Genomic DNA, 16,100 nt, shown 5'->3' on the forward strand with positions numbered 1-16,100 from the left:
ACTCCTCCTGCTGTGTCCCCTGCCCCAGGATCGCTTGAAGGACCTGAACAGCCAAGCAGACAGCCTGATGACCAGCAGCGCCTTCGACACGTCCCAAGTGAAGGACAAGCGGGACACCATCAACGGTCGTTTCCAGAAGATCAAGAGCATGGCGGCCTCCCGGCGAGCGAAACTGAATGAATCCCATCGCCTGCACCAGTTCTTCCGGGACATGGATGATGAGGAGTCCTGGATCAAGTACGTGTCCCTGGGGCTTCCCATTCTGAGTCCTCCGGGACGCCCGCTGAGCCTCGGGTGGCGGGCACTGGGAGCCACAGGCGGGGCAGGTGTCCGGACCGCCTGGCCACGAGGTCTCACCCTCTCCGGGGAAGTGGGGCAGAACGTGCCGGGCCTCTCCTGGCACCCAGGTGTGCTGTGACAGGGTCATCCATGGCCTCTGGGTGGTGGCAGCACCTCACAGCTGCGCTGGGATCCCTGGGGAACTTGGCCACTGCCCCTCCGGAGACGACAGCCTGATCGCCCAGCAGGATCAGTCCTTGAAGGAAGGATTTTGTTTGTCATTCCTACCCTGTCACAAAGTTGCTGTAGCTTTATGTAAACACACCGTTATTTAAGGACAAAATCCTGTCTCCTGTTCTCGCTTCCTTAAAAAATTCCATCCGTATCTTTATGTATTTCTACGTGTGATGTGTGCACACTTGGTGAAGTAGGATTGACAGGGCGACACCGGGTAGGTGCTCCTAGATACATACGTGGACACTCTTCGTTTGGGAAGTAGAGGCTTTCGTCTCCCAGGACGCTGGCAAGGATTTTTGTGGAGAGAGGGGTAAATGTAGGCAGAGGACATCGTAGCGTATGTAGGTTCACAGCTCGCGACCGACCTGTCCAGCTGAAGACAGGGAGGTGCAGAGTGCCTGTTTGTGTCCAGGGAGAAGAAGCTGCTGGTGAGCTCCGAGGACTACGGCCGGGACCTAACAGGCGTCCAGAACCTGAGGAAGAAGCACAAGCGGCTGGAGGCAGAACTGGCTGCACACGAGCCTGCGATTCAGGTGAGGGACCTCTTCCGGCCGAGACGGTGGCGGGGACTACATGGGCCCTGGGGACGTGCAGAGAAATCTTTTGCTCTCGTTCATTTCACTGAGGCCTATGGTGTTTATGACCCCTCGTTCCAAACCTGGAAGAAAGTTGCGGATGTGATGCTGAGGTTTTTCCTGGATGCGTCTAGAAGCAGATGATAGCTGTTGATCTAATCCTTCTCGCCCTTCAGGGTGTCCTGGACACTGGGAAGAAGCTGTCTGATGACAACACCATTGGGAAGGAGGAGATTCAGCAGCGTCTGGCCCAGTTCGTGGAGCACTGGAAGGAGCTGAAGCAGCTGGCGGCAGCCAGGTCAGCGGCCAGAGGAAGGCGCGCGCGTCCCGCATGTGGGTGCAGCGTGCAAGGCCGGGCTCAGAGCTTCTGGGCCCTCCTGCCACCGCCTGGACCTTTTCCTTGGGTGTGCAAGTACCACAGCTGGCTCATTCAGAGCCCCTTCCGACAGGCCTGTGCTCAGCTCGTCCCCTGATGTGGATCTGAACCCAGCACGTGGTTCCCAAATTTCACATTTGAACAACAGTATCTCTGCTGCATGTTACGCAGAGGGCCTGACGGAACGATTTATGTCCCGCACGTGTGAATATTTGTAAGCAGATGTTAGCTATCAGAATTGAAGTTAGTGGCAATGGCTGATTGTTTTCCGTTTCCTGTAATCAGAGGCCAGCGGCTGGAGGAGTCCTTGGAGTATCAGCAGTTTGTAGCCAATGTGGAGGAGGAAGAAGCCTGGATCAATGAGAAAATGACCCTGGTAGCCAGTGAGGATTACGGAGACACTCTTGCTGCGATCCAGGTCAGAGAAGCTGGCGCCTGCTGCTATGTTCAGTGGCTGTGTTCACGCCGGGAGAGCTCTCGGCCAGCAGTCACGGTCTCGCTGGTTGGTTTTAGTCCTCCCACCTCATGCGAGAGACCCTGCCCCTCTGGACAAATTTGCCCTGGCCGCCAGCCCTGGTGACCAGAGCCCCGTGGCCGGTCAGGGGGCCCCGTTTCCACGGGTTATTGGTGCCCATTGGTCCCCTGGGGCCCTCAGCTTGGGGCGTACAGCAGCAGGAATCTATGGGCCTGTGGTTCTGGAGGCTGGAAGGCTGAAATCAAGGTGCATCAGAACCTCATTCTCTGAAACTTTTAGGGGAGGCCCATTCCTGCCTCTTCTAGCTTCTCCCTGGCATTCCTGGCTGGCTCGTGGCCGTAGAATTGCAATCTGCTTGTTCTACGTGGCTCTTCCTTCTGTGTCTGTCTTCCCTTGGCTTTCTCTCCGGCTGTCTCTGTGCCCAAATTTCCCTCTTAAATGACACAAATCCTGCTAGATTAGGTCCCGCCCCAGTGACCTCTTGTGAACTTGGTTGTACCTGCATCTGCAGAGACCTCAGTTCCATGTTCATAGGTGCCAGGGATTAGGACGCCCTTGTTTTCAGGGGACACACAAGCCCACACCCTGAGCACACGGGTGGCTGTGGCCGTGTCACAGTCATACAGGCAGCAGCGGCTTGTTATCTGTGGTTGTACCACTTTCGAGTGGGGCCCCTCACACAGCCCCAAGGTGGGGGCTGTGGGCCAAGGAACCACGACAGTGTCCCTGGCGGCTGGCACATCTCTGTTCCCTTCCTTTCGCCTCCCTCCAGCTGCCTTGCCCAGCTGCCACAGGCAGCATTCAAAGTGGCAGAGGTGGAAGCTTCGAGGCTTAGCCCCAGGCATCACATGACACCATCCACGCCACATGGTGGCAAGCAGGCCAGGGCCACGGGCTGGATAAACGCCTCCCCTCTTGCTGGGAGGAGCCACACGTTCTGGTCGGAAGTTCCCGGATCTGGGCCACCAGCCGTGGAGACAGAGTTTGCGTTCCCAAGAGTCTGGGTAGCCCCGAGCCACCTTCTCAGAGGGGGCGTCCTATTTGGGTGGTTTAGACGGAGGAAAGGGTTTGTCTGTCTTCTGCACGGTCCCGGCCCGTGCAGAGCCCTGTCTCCGCCCCTTCACTTGTACCGAGGGAGGGAGACTTGGAAAGGTCGCTTAGGAGCTGAACCCAGGGGAAACCTTAGCCTGAGAGTCCCCATTTGGTTGGGTGTGTCTTAAACTTGTGTTGGGTTTAGTGCTTTCTGTGTGGTCTTGTAAGGGGAAGAGGGACGCTGTAGTGGTTGATTAGCAGGAGTTAATCCCTTCAGTAAGGCCTTCCCTGACGTCCCTTCTCAAGCTCAGCCTGCGCTGCCAGTTACTTGCTACATCATGGTTTTACCACCTTTATAATTACCTGTTAACATCGGTCCCTGTGTCCTCAGCCTCCAGCTAGACTGGGACGCATGTGAGGTCAGGTGGCTTACAGCTCTGTGCTCTGTGCCCCCTGCCCGGTACTGGCACATGCCAGGCCCTCAGCAGCTGGCCTTCCTGCTTCCACTCCAGGGCTTACTAAAGAAACATGAAGCTTTTGAGACAGACTTCACCGTGCACAAGGACCGTGTGAATGACGTCTGCAGTAACGGACAAGACCTCATTAAGAAGGTGAGCCTGGCCTGCCTGTAAAATGTTCATTTTCCACACGAGGGATGCATGCCCGCACAAAGTCCATCTGCTGGAATATTCCCCCAAGAAAGGTTTTTGCATAGAGACTGGTAGCAATTCCATTCCCGTATTCCATAAAGAGGAGAAGGGTTATATGATTGGTCGGGTGTTCTCCCCCTTTCCGAAGCCAGTTGGTAAAGTTACTCTACAGCACTTACATTCCCTGCCTTTGTTAAGCAGAGAAGCATCCCTGATGGTCTTTCTGTGACATTGGCATTCCCACGTAGCGGCTCTCTTGGTTTTTCTTGGGAGGTACAAGCTCTTTACAGAAGTACTAGAAAATGCAAGAAAAATAAAGCCACCAGAAGGATCGATCACCAGTGAGGTCTGCATGCCTCACCTCCCTGACTCCTCCACACGTACAGCCTCCCCTGGATAGGTTAGGTCCAGTTCCATCGATGTACGTCCCACTGCGAAGCCTGGCTGCGTCCAGGATGTTTTAGAAACAAATGTGTTAAAATCACGAGGTTTATTTCGGTCCGGCAGCCCTTGAGGGAGGGCAGACAGGAGGGGTGTTGGGCTTTCTCACCAGCAGTGAAGTCAGGTCACTTGCGTATTGGCGCTCCAGACTAGGCGCGGTGCTGTCATTGGTCGCGACTTAGTGACACGATCACTTAGGTGCGGTGACAGATGTTCAGTACCACGAGACAAGTACCTTTTAACGGCTGTAGCTTCCTGTTGCAAACGCAACAAGTAGATAAGATTTCTCGTCACGGGATTTGCTCCAAGCCTGGGGTTGAGACTAGGGATCCGGTCCGTAGGAGGTAGCAGTATGTTCAAGTCCATGCTCACTGCAGAGCTTTTCTCCCTTGCGCTTATGAGCCAATAAACTAACAGGAAAGCTGATTTCAGAAACATACCACGTATGAACAGAGATGAGACCTGCAGACGATCTCCACGCGCACGCAGCCCTGCTGCGTGTTCTCTGTTCTTGTGGCCTGGGCCGTGACTGCGAATATTCTGCAGCCTTCCAGCGGAGCCCGGTGCTTTGCTGTCAGCAACAGTCTTTGTTTCCTCCCTGAGTTTCTCTCTACGTTTTATGCTGACTTGTGTATGGTTTCAAATGCAGTTTATCCAAGACTAAATCTGAGTGTTTGGGGCCCAAGAATTGTCAGTGTCCGCTTTTTCTGAACTGTTGGGTTTTTTATTTGTTTTTTAATATTAATTTTTAAGAGAGAAAGAGAGTGTGTGCAGGCAGGGGAGGGGCAGAGAGAGAGGAAGACACAGAACCCGAAGCAGGCTCCAGGCTCCGAGCCGTCAGCACAGAGCCCGACGCGGGACTCGATCTCATGAACTGTGAGATCGTGACCCGAGTTGGAGTCCGATGCTGAACCGACGGGGCCCCCCGGGCGCCCCTCTGAACGTTGTTTTTGTTGCATGTGTGTAGTAGCCGTTTTTTTGGATGTGTAGTAAGTTGGAAGTATCTGTGCTTTTTCTCTCCATTTTTGCTGTCAAGAATGCTAACGAGGGGTTCCCTCGTTAGGGGGTGGCTCAGTCGGTTGAGCATTCAACCCTTGGTCTCAGCTTACGTCTTGATCTCAAGGTCACGAGTTCAGGCTTTGCACTGGGTGTGAAGCCTTACTTAAAAAAAAACAACCAAACGAACAAATACATCGTTGTGACATTTCGGCACGTTCTCAGTGTCTCTTCAGAGCTCCTCCCTGTGAGTGGGATTGCCAGCATTCCCCTTTCAGGGCTTTTAGTCCGTGTTGCCCGTGGAGAAGCCTTCCCTGCTGTACCTCCCCCCGGAGGAGGGCAGCGGGGCGCACGGCCCGCCTCACCGGCCTGCGGGGCCTTCGCGGGCAGGGAGGGTACGGGTGTGGTGGCTGCGGCCGGGGGTGAGGCCGACCAGGCTGTGCCTTCTCTCCGTGGCCTAGAACAATCACCATGAGGAGAACATCTCTTCAAAGATGAAGGGCTTGAACGGGAAGGTGTCAGACTTGGAGAAAGCCGCTGCCCAGAGGAAGGCAAAGCTTGATGAGAACTCGGCCTTCCTTCAGTTCAACTGGAAGGCTGACGTGGTGGAGTCCTGGATCGGTGAGTGAGCGCCGGCCCGTCCAGCCTGGCCCCAGGTTTCTCGTCCTCCCTGGCCAGGAGGATTGTTGCAGGGCCGTAGCTCATGTGTTTCTTCAGCAGTTGGTTTTCCTCTCCAGAGAAGAAACGGATCTATCGCAGGGGTGTCTGAGAAGACACCGTGTCCTGAGGCCGAGGGCGGGGGCCGTGGGTCAGCACAAGGGTTAACAAAGCAAAAACCCTTAGCCCAGGAGGGAGTGACAGGCGTCACAGCACAAACAAAATGGCACGGCAGCAGACACACAGCTGTGCTGTCCCCTAGCTGCCCGGGCCCAGGGTGCAGTCCGGCTCCTGGGCGAGAGGGGACCAGACTCTGGGACCCGTGTGACCCTGGTGGTTGCTGTCACTTAAGCGACAATTGAACCACAATCCGGGGTGAGCTGGAAGGACCTCGTCCCGGCCCGGCTAGAGAACGGGCCTGGCTGCAGGGAGGTGGGAACCGGCTGACGTGGGGTCAGAGACCGCTGTTAGCGTTATTGGGATTTAAACATCCACAGGGTGACAGCGTGCCTCAGTTTTCTTAATTCACCTCACTGTACCAAGAAGGCTGGCCTACTTCTCGTTTTTGGTTTCTCAGGTGAGAAGGAGAACAGCCTGAAGACGGACGATTATGGCCGCGACCTGTCTTCCGTGCAGACCCTCCTTACCAAACAGGTCAGTCTTGGCCCGTTTGTTGCCCGACCGAAATGTGTGCAGATAGCGCGTCCTTGCAGGCGCTGGTGCTCTGCAGCTCTCACTGAGAAACCCCCTGGGGCTCAGCAGTGAGCAGGGTGCGGTTCTGGTCCTCCGGGAGCTTCCAGACCAGGCATCCGTGCTCCGGCCCGACGGCAGGGTGTGCTGTGGACTTAACACCCCAGCGGTGTCTGACTCGGGTGCCAGAAAGCCAGGGCTGATGGGGAAGGTCTTCCCAGAGGGGAGCGGCTCAGCTGGGTCACCAAGGGTAAACTGCAGGCAGTCAGGTGGGGAGGCAGGCGCTCGTTCCGGGCGGAGGTAGTGGGGCGAGCGGGGCACGTAGAGGGAGCCCCACACCTCAATCTGCCTGTGGGGCAGGAGGCTGTCAGGAGAAGGTGGGGACTCTGGGCCGACAGTCTGGCTTGGGCGGCCGGCCAGACAGGCTCTGGTGCCGCTGCGCTGAGGCCCCCAGCAAGGGTGGGTTCCAGCGTCCCTGCCAACCCTACAGATTGGCTTACCGTTAGCTCCTCGTTCCAGGAAACCTTTGACGCCGGCCTGCAGGCCTTCCAGCAGGAGGGCATCGCCAACATCACTGCCCTCAAAGATCAGCTGCTGGCCGCCAAGCACATTCAGTCAAAGGCCATCGAGGCCCGACACGCCTCCCTCATGAAGAGATGGAGCCAGCTTCTGGCCAACTCGGCCACCCGGAAGAAGAAGCTGCTGGAGGCGCAGGGTCACTTCCGCAAGGTAAGCGGCGGGGCCCCTGCGGAGCCCAGCCGGCCCGGCGCGCAGGGCAAGCCCGCCGGCCGCACAGACGTTCTGCATGCGGCCTGGGGTCGGCTTGAACCTAGCAGAAGGGGACCTTTGCCTCCGCGGCTGCTGCTCATTCACGTGCAGTGAGGGGAGGAAGTCGGAGGTCTTTGGAGAAGCGGGGGCACCGGCTCCACCCGGACGGCCCAGAAGCACACCTGCCTTTCCCAGCCTCCGGCCCCAGCGTGGCTCGTGCAGCCTCGAGGCCGTGCTGAGCTGGGCTGCTCTGCTCCCAGGTGGAAGACCTCTTCCTGACCTTCGCCAAAAAGGCATCTGCCTTCAACAGCTGGTTTGAAAACGCCGAGGAGGATCTGACCGACCCCGTGCGCTGCAACTCCCTGGAGGAGATCAGAGCCTTGCGGGAGGCCCACGACGCCTTCCGCTCATCCCTCAGCTCTGCGCAGGCCGACTTCAGCCAGCTGGCCGAGCTGGACCGCCAGATCAAGAGCTTCCGCGTGGCCTCCAACCCCTACACGTGGTTCACCATGGAGGCCCTGGAGGAGACGTGGAGGAACCTGCAGAAGATCATCAAGGTGCCGCTGCCGCCCCGCCCAGAGCCGTCAGCCCAAGCTCGAGGGCTTGGGGGGCTGGCGGGTCGGTCTCACTTCCAGAAGCTGGAGCAGGTGCTGGCCAGCAGCCCATGCGAGGCCGACCATCAGTGCCTTCCCCTCACCTCTTGCTGGAGTTCGTGGGGGTGGCGGGGAGGGGGGGGGTTCCGAGGAGCCAGGGAACTGAGGGTTCTGAGCTCCCTAGATGTCCGCCAGCTTCCTCTTTGGGTTGAGGTCAACATCCAGTCCTCCCTGCCTCCCAGCGCAACGGTCTCTGGTCATACTCGGCTTCAGAAAACTGAAATTCTGAGGCCTCTGGTCCATCTCGAGGGCACCCCACCCCTCCCCGGAGCTAGTCCCGGAAGGAGGGCACCGGTGACACGGCGTCCCCTCCGCTTGGGCCTAGGAGCGGGAGCTGGAGCTGCAGAAGGAGCAGCGCCGGCAGGAGGAGAACGACAAGCTGCGGCAGGAGTTCGCCCAGCACGCCAACGCATTCCACCAGTGGATCCAGGAGACCAGGTGCCGTCGCCCCTGCTCCCCGTCCCTGTCCCCCGCTCGAGGGGAGGGCACGCTGTGGGCAACCCCGGAGGCGGAGGCGCTCTGGCAGGAAGGAAGGGAGGGAGGGACTGAGGGAGGAAGGGAGGGAGGGAGGGAGGAAGGGAGGAAGGGTTAGGGGTGTATGCTGGGCCGGCTCCAGCCAGAGGGGGGGCGGAGTTCCCAAAGATCGAGTTGTGGGGTGTCCTGGGTTGGGTGGGACTGTGCGTGGTGGGCCGTCGGTCCTAAGCAGCACATCGGGGACTCACGATACAGGGTTGTGTGCGGTGTAGGTACTGATGTTCTTGCTTTTGTTTTTCTTTTCTTTCCTGTGTCTCTCTCTGTCCCCCACCTCCCGATTGCTGCTATCTGGACACCACCTTGTCTTGCGGCTGCTTGGATCCCATCTGCACAGAACGTATCTCCTCGATGGGTTAATATTGTCTTCTTACTTCTCCGGGCTCGTGGTGTGGTTGTGTCTCCTGTGCTTGTCCCCTGCCCTCTGTCCCCCCTGTGGCCTGGCTTGCAGAGGATCCCAGGATGGGCCTTGCTGCCCAAGGCGGGCTGCACTTCCCCTGTCCCGCCCTCGCCGCACCTCTGTCCCCGTCCCCCTCCAAGGAGTGCGTGCCTTGCCTCACAGCCCACTGTCCTTGACAGCTTGCGGTCTGGGGAGGGGAGCCACTCCCACCTTCCTGTTCAGATTCCAAGGGCCCTCTCAGGGAGGGAGTGTGACCAAGCCAGAGGGCCAGAGCTGGAGTCCAAAGCCTCTGAGAATCCCAGTGCTTGTTCAGCCATTGGGATTTTACTGGACTTCTTTTCTGCCTCTTTTCCCCTTGTGTCCGGTGGGACCAGATTTAGCTCCTAGGGGGTCATGGTCACGAAGTAGGAGCTTCAGCTGGTACAGTGAGTTCCCAGCTGTGCACTGGCCCCTCCCCCAGTGCCCCATACCACAGCTTTCCCAGGGGAAGGGGCATAGCATCATTTGCCCCTTCAGAGGAGGCAGAAGTGCCTGGGTTCCCGGAGGTGGAGAGGCGGGGCTTGGGAGGAGCCCCGGGAGAAGCAGGGTGGCCCCGCCCAGCACTGGGAGGGGCCTCCCCTTGAGGCTTCAGCCTCTGCCTGGGTCCAGCACCTGTGCATTCTCCCCCAGGCCCATGTAAAGCCAGGGTTGAGGGGACCTCAGTGGCTGAGTCTAGCATTCCAGGGGTTCTACAGACGGGTAGTTGGGGTGTGTAAGTATGGTAATGGGAGAAACAGGTCCAGTACCAGCTGACCCAGCTACCCGTGCTGGAGGCAGAGGGGGTCAGGATTTAGGGGTTGCAGCTTCTAGCTGGAGTTGATTAGCTGCCTGACATCCGCTCCCCTCCCCAGCCCTGTGGCTGTGTCTGCCAATCTGGTCTTGTCTCCGTGGGTGCCGTTGCTCCCCTTACCACGTGGCTCCTCCCCAGCCCTGTCCCGTCTTGCTTGGTCGCAGTGTGAGCTGCCCTGAGGCCGCCTGTCCTCCCCGGCAGCGCAGCCCCACCAGGTCCCTGCCTGGGCGCCAGGTTGCCCCGCCTGTGCACTGCCAGCTTGGGCCTTGTGGCGCGTGTCTGTCTCGGTCTGCTCTTGCCTGCCCGTGCCTTCGGTGTATTCATTTGGTTTCTTTTCTTTGACTAGCATAGCGTATCGTCGGGTCATTCGTGTCTATCAGTATGAAGTTGGGGATGATCTGTCTGGAAGGTTTTTCTCCTCTTATTTCTCTTCTTACCTCACTGTGGTTTTACCAATGCACTCTTGACTTCCCCAGGCGGCTCCGCTTTCTGACTAACCCACCGCCCTCGGCCGCTTGGGAAGGAGGGGTCTGTCCTCCTCCCACTGCACCGGCACCCAGCCTCCTGCCCCTGGGTCCTGGGGGTGTTGCTTTTCTCTGGGGGACATGGCGTGACTGTGAGTCTGACCTGCTGGGGTAGGAGGAAGCCCGGTGCCTTGCCTTGCTCGAACACTAGGAACTTGGGGAAATTTCAGAGCTAAGCCTGGCTCGCTGGGTGTTGAAAGGGTAGGTTGGGGCACACGTGGGTGCCGGGGAGGCTGGGCTAAAATCCCCCCAAGGACATGCGCACAGTGTGATTCGTCCCCGCACGTAACCCTAACTTGTCTTCGTTCTCTGATGGCCTTCTGTGACCTCACACTGTAATGTCAGATAGATGGGAGGCTCCCTGCTCCCTGCTATTCAGAACTTGGCCCTGGAAGCCTCTGGCCCTGTGTCATGGAGCCTGATCACAGCCACCTCTCCCCTTTGGGCAGAATTAGAATCCCTTTCAAAACCCGTATCTGGTCACGATCTCTTAGCACCCCGCCTTCGTGTCTGAGGGGTCCTCTGCATCTCCTCCACTGCTGTCACACCTAGAATGTGGCTCCCCTCCTCAGGAACCTGCAAGAGGCCCCAGGGATTTCTAGGGGGTGGCTCTCCTTTTGTCAGCCTCCTCCTCCTGAAGGTCTCCTGGGTAGCAGGAGGCAGGGTCACACAGAGTGGCTTTCTCCCCAGTGACTGCAGAGGCTGTCAGGCCTGCAGCCCCTCTGTCATCTCCTGAGGGGATTTCGACGCAGTTCCTAAGGTGCCCCTTGAGGGCCTAGCTTGGGTCAGGTGCCATGTCACAGCCTGGCTGGGCCTGAGGAGCCACATGAGAAAGGGTCCTAGCCTGGGAGCAGGATGGGCGGGGCTTAGCCCTGGCCCACCAGCTGGCCCTGGGCAGGTGACTCAACACCTTGGGGCACCAGCTGGCAGTCTCTGAAACAGATGAAATACTACCTGCCCTCCACGGCTCCCAGGGCCACTTAGAAAAAGATTGCCAGTAGCACGTTTCGTGTTCTTAAAAGAAATTCCAAAAGAAAAAAATCAAGATAGCAGGTACTGTTAACTGGGGATAGTTAATTCAAGCTCCCATTCAGGTCCTCCTGCTTCACTGTGCTTCTGTGTTTAGGTCCTGCATGGTGGAAGAATCGGGGACCCTGGAATCCCAGCTGGAAGCTACCAAAGTAAGTGCCCCTACGGCTCCTGGCCAGGCTCAGACCCTCTATGCAGCCTTCTCCAGTAGGCCCATGTGGTTCCAAGTCAGGCATGAAGCTAGGCTGGTTAGGTGCCCTTTTTCTCTTAGCAGAAAGCAGCCCCGAGCCCCGTCATTTGTCTTTGAGGGTTGCCGCCGGGTGTCTTACTTGAAAGAGTCCTTTGGTTCTCAGTGTATAGTTTTCTTGGCTTGTGACCGACACTGAAGTCCTTCCCTTAATGGAGGCTGTTGGATTTCACTTCACACCATCCTGCCGTTGCCATTCCGCACGGCCCTGTGGGCGTGAGGCCAGGAGGGCTGCTGAGCAGGCCCCTGGGCCTGGACGCCAAGCTGAGAGCCCCTGTCCCCTGCACCTTTGCCTCCCCCTCTCTAGCGCAAGCACCAGGAGATTCGAGCCATGAGAAGTCAGCTCAAGAAGATTGAGGACCTGGGGGCAGCCATGGAGGAGGCCCTGATCCTGGACAACAAGTACACGGAGCACAGCACCGTGGGCCTGGCCCAGCAGTGGGACCAGCTCGACCAGCTGGGCATGCGCATGCAGCACAACCTGGAGCAGCAGATCCAGGCCAGGTACCTGAGCCAGGCCTGGCAGCAAGGGAGGAGGCGGGGGTCTCAGCTACCTGACCGCCGCCCCCCCCCCCCCCCCGCCCACCATTTTATGGGGATGGAGCAGAACGCGCCACCTACCAAATGGGGTGGAAGGTCCGGTCCTTAACTCCATTCTGTTCTTTTAGGAACACAACAGGAGTGACTGAGGAGGCCCTCAAAGAATTCAGCATGATGTTTAAGTGAGTATGGCCTCCCCTGCCGGGCAGGCGGGCTCAGCACCGGAGCCTGGGTGCTGAGCAGTCCTCCATTTGTACTACAGACACTTTGACAAAGACAAGTCGGGCCGGCTGAACCACCAGGAGTTCAAGTCCTGCCTGCGCTCCCTGGGTTATGACCTGCCCATGGTGGAGGAAGGGGAGCCAGACCCCGAGTTCGAGGCAATCCTAGACACTGTGGATCCGAACAGGTGCGCTATAGGGATGGTGCTGGAGGCAGCTCGGTCTTCGGCTCCTGTGCCCCCCCTTGCTCACTGCACTCGCTCCTCCCCAGGGACGGCCACGTCTCCCTGCAAGAATACATGGCTTTCATGATCAGCCGGGAGACGGAGAACGTCAAATCCAGCGAGGAGATCGAGAGCGCCTTCCGGGCCCTGAGCTCCGAGGGAAAGCCTTATGTGACCAAGGAGGAACTATACCAGGTCTGGGGCTCTGCTTCCCTACCCTGGGGACAAGGGTTGAGGTTTCCTTTGGAAAGTAAAGCCTGAGATTGCCCCGGGGTCAGGGTCAGGGTCAGGGTCAGAATGAGTCTAAGTTAACAAACCTCCCTTTTGAGCCCTCTTCTTCTGGGTGCAGGCATTTTATCCCCATTTACCAGTAAAACTCGCTCCAGACCTGTCTGAAGCGGCTCTTAGAAGTGGCTGTGGTCTCTGGGCAGGGACATTCCCGATGTCCGCACCTCCCCCGGGTGTCAGCGGACTGGACTGACAGGTGTGGTCCCTTCCCCTCCAGAACCTGACTCGGGAACAAGCCGACTACTGCGTCTCCCACATGAAGCCCTACGTGGATGGCAAGGGCCGCGAACTCCCCACCGCCTTCGACTACGTGGAGTTCACCCGCTCGCTCTTCGTGAACTGATCCCGCTCCTTGCTCCGCCCGGCCCACGCTGCCCGCCCTGCCGTTGCCTTGCTGCATGACACCTCCTCTCTGTGCTCTTAAAATATTCCAGTGTTACTTTCCAATGTGAGCTTAAGTCCGCTTAGCCTGGGAGAAGACTTAGTAGAAAATGGTGCTTCGATAAACCGCTTCCGGTCAAGTCGCACTTGCCCCGTTGCCGTGGGGACCCAGATTCCCTTCGTGAAGCCCGCTGCCCCATTCCGACTCGGCAATCTCGGCGGCGGGCCAGATCCCCTCTTGTTCTCTCCCCTCCCTTTTGTTTTCATGTGAAAGACAAATAAATGACTTGACTCCCCCAGAAGCTCGTGTTGTCTTCATTCGGCCTCTGTCGGAACTCCAGAGCTCAGCTCAGGTGCAGCTTGGTCCTGGCCCCCCCCCCCCCCCCCCACCCCCACCCCCACCCCGGTTGTCCTCAGTTGGCCACCTCTGCTGCCAGCTGCTCCAGGTCCTCTGTCTCCCGGGGTCCTTGTTCAGTGAACTCGGTGCTCAGCTGCCACACCTTTACAGTGCCCTTGGCGTCACCGGCAGCCAGGAGCTGAGTCTGTTGGCGATTAAACTCAAGACAGTAGACCGGGCTATCATCCTGGGTTTGCTTGATTGAAACTGTGGGTTTTTGGGAGCTTTTCTGTAGATCAAACAGCTGCACATCACCTGCAGGGAGAGAGAACCATGGGACAAGAGGCCCAGAACAGTGGCCTGTGCACCCAGGAAGAGAAACTCACGGCACAAGAGAAGTCTACCTGGTTTAGCCCACCTTCCCCCACCTGCTGCCTCTCCCCAGCTCAGAATTCCAAGTACGTGCTGGGCCCGTATCACTTAAATGGATCTGAGCCTATCGTCCTATTTCCTACCTTCCCCGGAAGCAGCCGCAAACACCAAGGGGCGCACTGGGGACCAGCGCACGGCAAACAGGTACTTGTGGGACAGCTGCAGGGAGGCCAGGGGCTGGGCCTGCAACATGGAGTACAGGTGGATGTGGCCGTCGGTCCCCGCACTCAGGAAGAGATTCCTGGACAGGATGAAGGGCAGAGAGCCAGGCAAGGGGATGAGTACCGGGTGTCCTGCCCAACTCCCCCTGGGCTGTCACGTTCCTGAAAAGTCTCCGTGGACCCCCAAACTGGGAATCCCCTTAGGGAGAGAAGGGCCAATCCCCGGGAGCCAACCACCCGAGCGCCGGGTAGGAGGGCTCAAATAGCGAAGACCTGGGCCCGGGCCAGACCACAGGCCCTGTAGGCCGCTCCATGGGGCTTCCTCACCCTCCCTGTGCCAGGTGCCCTGTGGCCTCCTCTACCTGTGGAAGGGGGAACAGCTCACAGAGTAGATGGGACCACCATGGGGACAGAAGGTGAACCGTGCCGGGGCCCGCAAGGGCACAGAGCTAGGCATCCGCGTGAGAGCGGCCTCTTCTGCTGCCAGGGAACACTTGAGCGGGAAGCCACCTTCCGTGCCCAGAACAAAGAGGCTGGGGTCAAAGCCGGAGAAAGCCACCGCCGTAGCACCCACCTCGGTCTCCCCCCGGGGAGGCTGTGGAGAAATGAATGGCAGGGCAGACAGAGCCAAGGGAATCTGGTCAGAGTCCCGCAAGAGCCCGGTCACGCGAGCGGGAGCCACGGGACCTCAGTTTGCTAGCACCGCTGCCCGTGCCGCCTGCCGCCACCCACCAAGGCCCACTTGCGGGGGTCCTACGGTGGGCAGGCGGGCGGGGGCGGCAGCTGGGGCCCCACGTACCTTCTTTAGCTTGGTGTTCCTCGGGAGCTGCTGCACGACCAGGGCGAAGCCCTCCGTGAGCTGCAGCTGGCCCGCCCCGCCCCCCTGCCAGAGCAGCACTTTCCCGTCCGTGGCCACACTCAGCACCTGGAAGCGGTGGCTGTGCCGGGGCTCAGGTAGCCAAACCACCTGGGACAACAGGGTACAGGACCAAGGTCAAGAAAGAGCTGCTTGCTCCCCAGGCTGCCCCCATTTCCCAGCAAGACCGGCGGTCACCCTCATCCCCCGACTACCCCTTCTCTTGCGGGAAAACCAAAGGGGGAATTCTGGGGGAGGCCCGGAACCGCCTCACACACCTGGGGGCAGACCCGAGGGTTCCGAGCTCCCTCCCTGAGACGCCAGGATAGCTGGGAGCCCCACACGGGCCACTCGGAAGTCGGGGGAGCTGGGAATGGCCCAGGGCCTGGGCGTGCCCCGGGAGCTAAGAATGGCAAAGAATGCCGAAGGCCTCTGTCCCTAACTGCCAACTCCTTGGTGACCTGCTGTGGCTGTGCGAGCAGGCCCCCTCTCTTCCGTTTCACCTCAAGGAGCAGGCCAGCGACAGCAGCGCTCAGCTCAGGGAGAAGGGGAAGGTGCCTCCCCGCCCCCACCGCGGCCCACTGCTCTGACCTGGTACACAGGGTCGGTGTGCGTGTCGTCCGTCAGGCCCGTGCGCCACAGCAGCGGGTCCTCGGGATGGCTCACGTCCCACACCAGCACCTCACCACTGTACAGCCCGCCTGCGGGACCAAGCACGCCCGGACAAGAGCTGACTCACGCGCAACAAGCTGGTGCCCCAACCCAGCACCAGCCCCGCCCGCCCAGGGTGCAAGGACGGGGAACCGCTTCCCCAGAGTCGCCCGGGGGGAGGAAAAGTCCTGCCCTCCCCCCACTCCGGCCTGCTGTGCCCCCACCCACCCACTGTCAGGCTGATCTCCAGGCCCGGCACCCTGCCGTGCCCTCCCGCACAACCCCTTTCCCAACACGTGTGGCTCCTGTCACCACCCATGGCTCCCCGAGGGTGCCCATGTCGCCCTGCCTCGAGTCCTGACCAGGCTGCACCCTTGCATGGCCCACACCCCATCAAGACTCAGCGAGGACTCGGGGCGCCTGGGTGGTGCAGTCGGCTAAGCGTCCGACTTCAGCCAGGTCACGATCTCGCGGTCCGTGAGTTCGAGCCCCGCGTCAGGCTCTGGGCTGATGGCTCAGAGCCTGGAGCCTGTTTCCGATTCTGTGTCTCCCTCTCTCTCTGCCCCTCCCCCATTCATGCTCTGTCTCTCTCTGTCCCAAAAAATAAATAAACGTTGAAA

The 16,100-nt window shown here is 59.2% G+C and overlaps 2 protein-coding genes across 15 annotated transcripts in view; one reads left to right on the plus strand and one right to left on the minus strand.

The window, feature by feature from the left end:
• SPTAN1 (spectrin alpha, non-erythrocytic 1) overlaps window positions 1–13,345 on the plus strand; it is a 61,209-nt gene extending 47,864 nt beyond the window's left edge. For 5 of the 10 annotated variants that reach the window (XM_040482535.1, XM_040482532.1, XM_040482533.1 and 2 more), the window contains 18 exons: window positions 29–237; window positions 929–1,049; window positions 1,268–1,389; window positions 1,753–1,885; window positions 3,487–3,585; window positions 5,523–5,682; window positions 6,296–6,372; window positions 6,928–7,137; window positions 7,437–7,733; window positions 8,155–8,267; window positions 8,698–8,715; window positions 9,936–9,998; window positions 11,240–11,294; window positions 11,697–11,893; window positions 12,058–12,111; window positions 12,192–12,338; window positions 12,422–12,569; window positions 12,880–13,345. In XM_040482535.1, the coding sequence (XP_040338469.1) occupies window positions 29–237; window positions 929–1,049; window positions 1,268–1,389; window positions 1,753–1,885; window positions 3,487–3,585; window positions 5,523–5,682; window positions 6,296–6,372; window positions 6,928–7,137; window positions 7,437–7,733; window positions 8,155–8,267; window positions 8,698–8,715; window positions 9,936–9,998; window positions 11,240–11,294; window positions 11,697–11,893; window positions 12,058–12,111; window positions 12,192–12,338; window positions 12,422–12,569; window positions 12,880–13,005 (2,349 nt within the window). In that variant the 3' untranslated portion in view covers window positions 13,006–13,345. The remainder of the gene's footprint in view (window positions 1–28; window positions 238–928; window positions 1,050–1,267; window positions 1,390–1,752; window positions 1,886–3,486; window positions 3,586–5,522; window positions 5,683–6,295; window positions 6,373–6,927; window positions 7,138–7,436; window positions 7,734–8,154; window positions 8,268–8,697; window positions 8,716–9,935; window positions 9,999–11,239; window positions 11,295–11,696; window positions 11,894–12,057; window positions 12,112–12,191; window positions 12,339–12,421; window positions 12,570–12,879) is intronic. The other 5 variants (XM_040482538.1, XM_040482539.1, XM_040482541.1 and 2 more) reach the window with 2 other exon arrangements.
• A 17-nt stretch (window positions 13,346–13,362) lies between these two features.
• The window catches only part of DYNC2I2 (dynein 2 intermediate chain 2), a 20,485-nt gene continuing 17,747 nt past the window's right edge, over window positions 13,363–16,100 (minus strand). For 2 of the 5 annotated variants that reach the window (XM_040482544.1, XM_040482543.1), the window contains 5 exons: window positions 15,421–15,530; window positions 14,773–14,940; window positions 14,336–14,568; window positions 13,896–14,053; window positions 13,363–13,695 (listed from right to left, as the gene is read on the minus strand). In XM_040482544.1, coding sequence (XP_040338478.1) covers window positions 13,457–13,695; window positions 13,896–14,053; window positions 14,336–14,568; window positions 14,773–14,940; window positions 15,421–15,530 — 908 coding nt within the window. In that variant the 3' untranslated portion in view covers window positions 13,363–13,456. The remainder of the gene's footprint in view (window positions 13,696–13,895; window positions 14,054–14,335; window positions 14,569–14,772; window positions 14,941–15,420; window positions 15,531–16,100) is intronic. The other 3 variants (XM_040482546.1, XM_040482547.1, XM_040482548.1) reach the window with 3 other exon arrangements.

The sequence above is a fragment of the Herpailurus yagouaroundi genome, unplaced genomic scaffold (assembly GCF_014898765.1).
Source record: "Herpailurus yagouaroundi ecotype Mexico unplaced genomic scaffold, PumYag 160, whole genome shotgun sequence".
NCBI classification, from domain to species: Eukaryota; Metazoa; Chordata; class Mammalia; order Carnivora; family Felidae; genus Herpailurus; species Herpailurus yagouaroundi.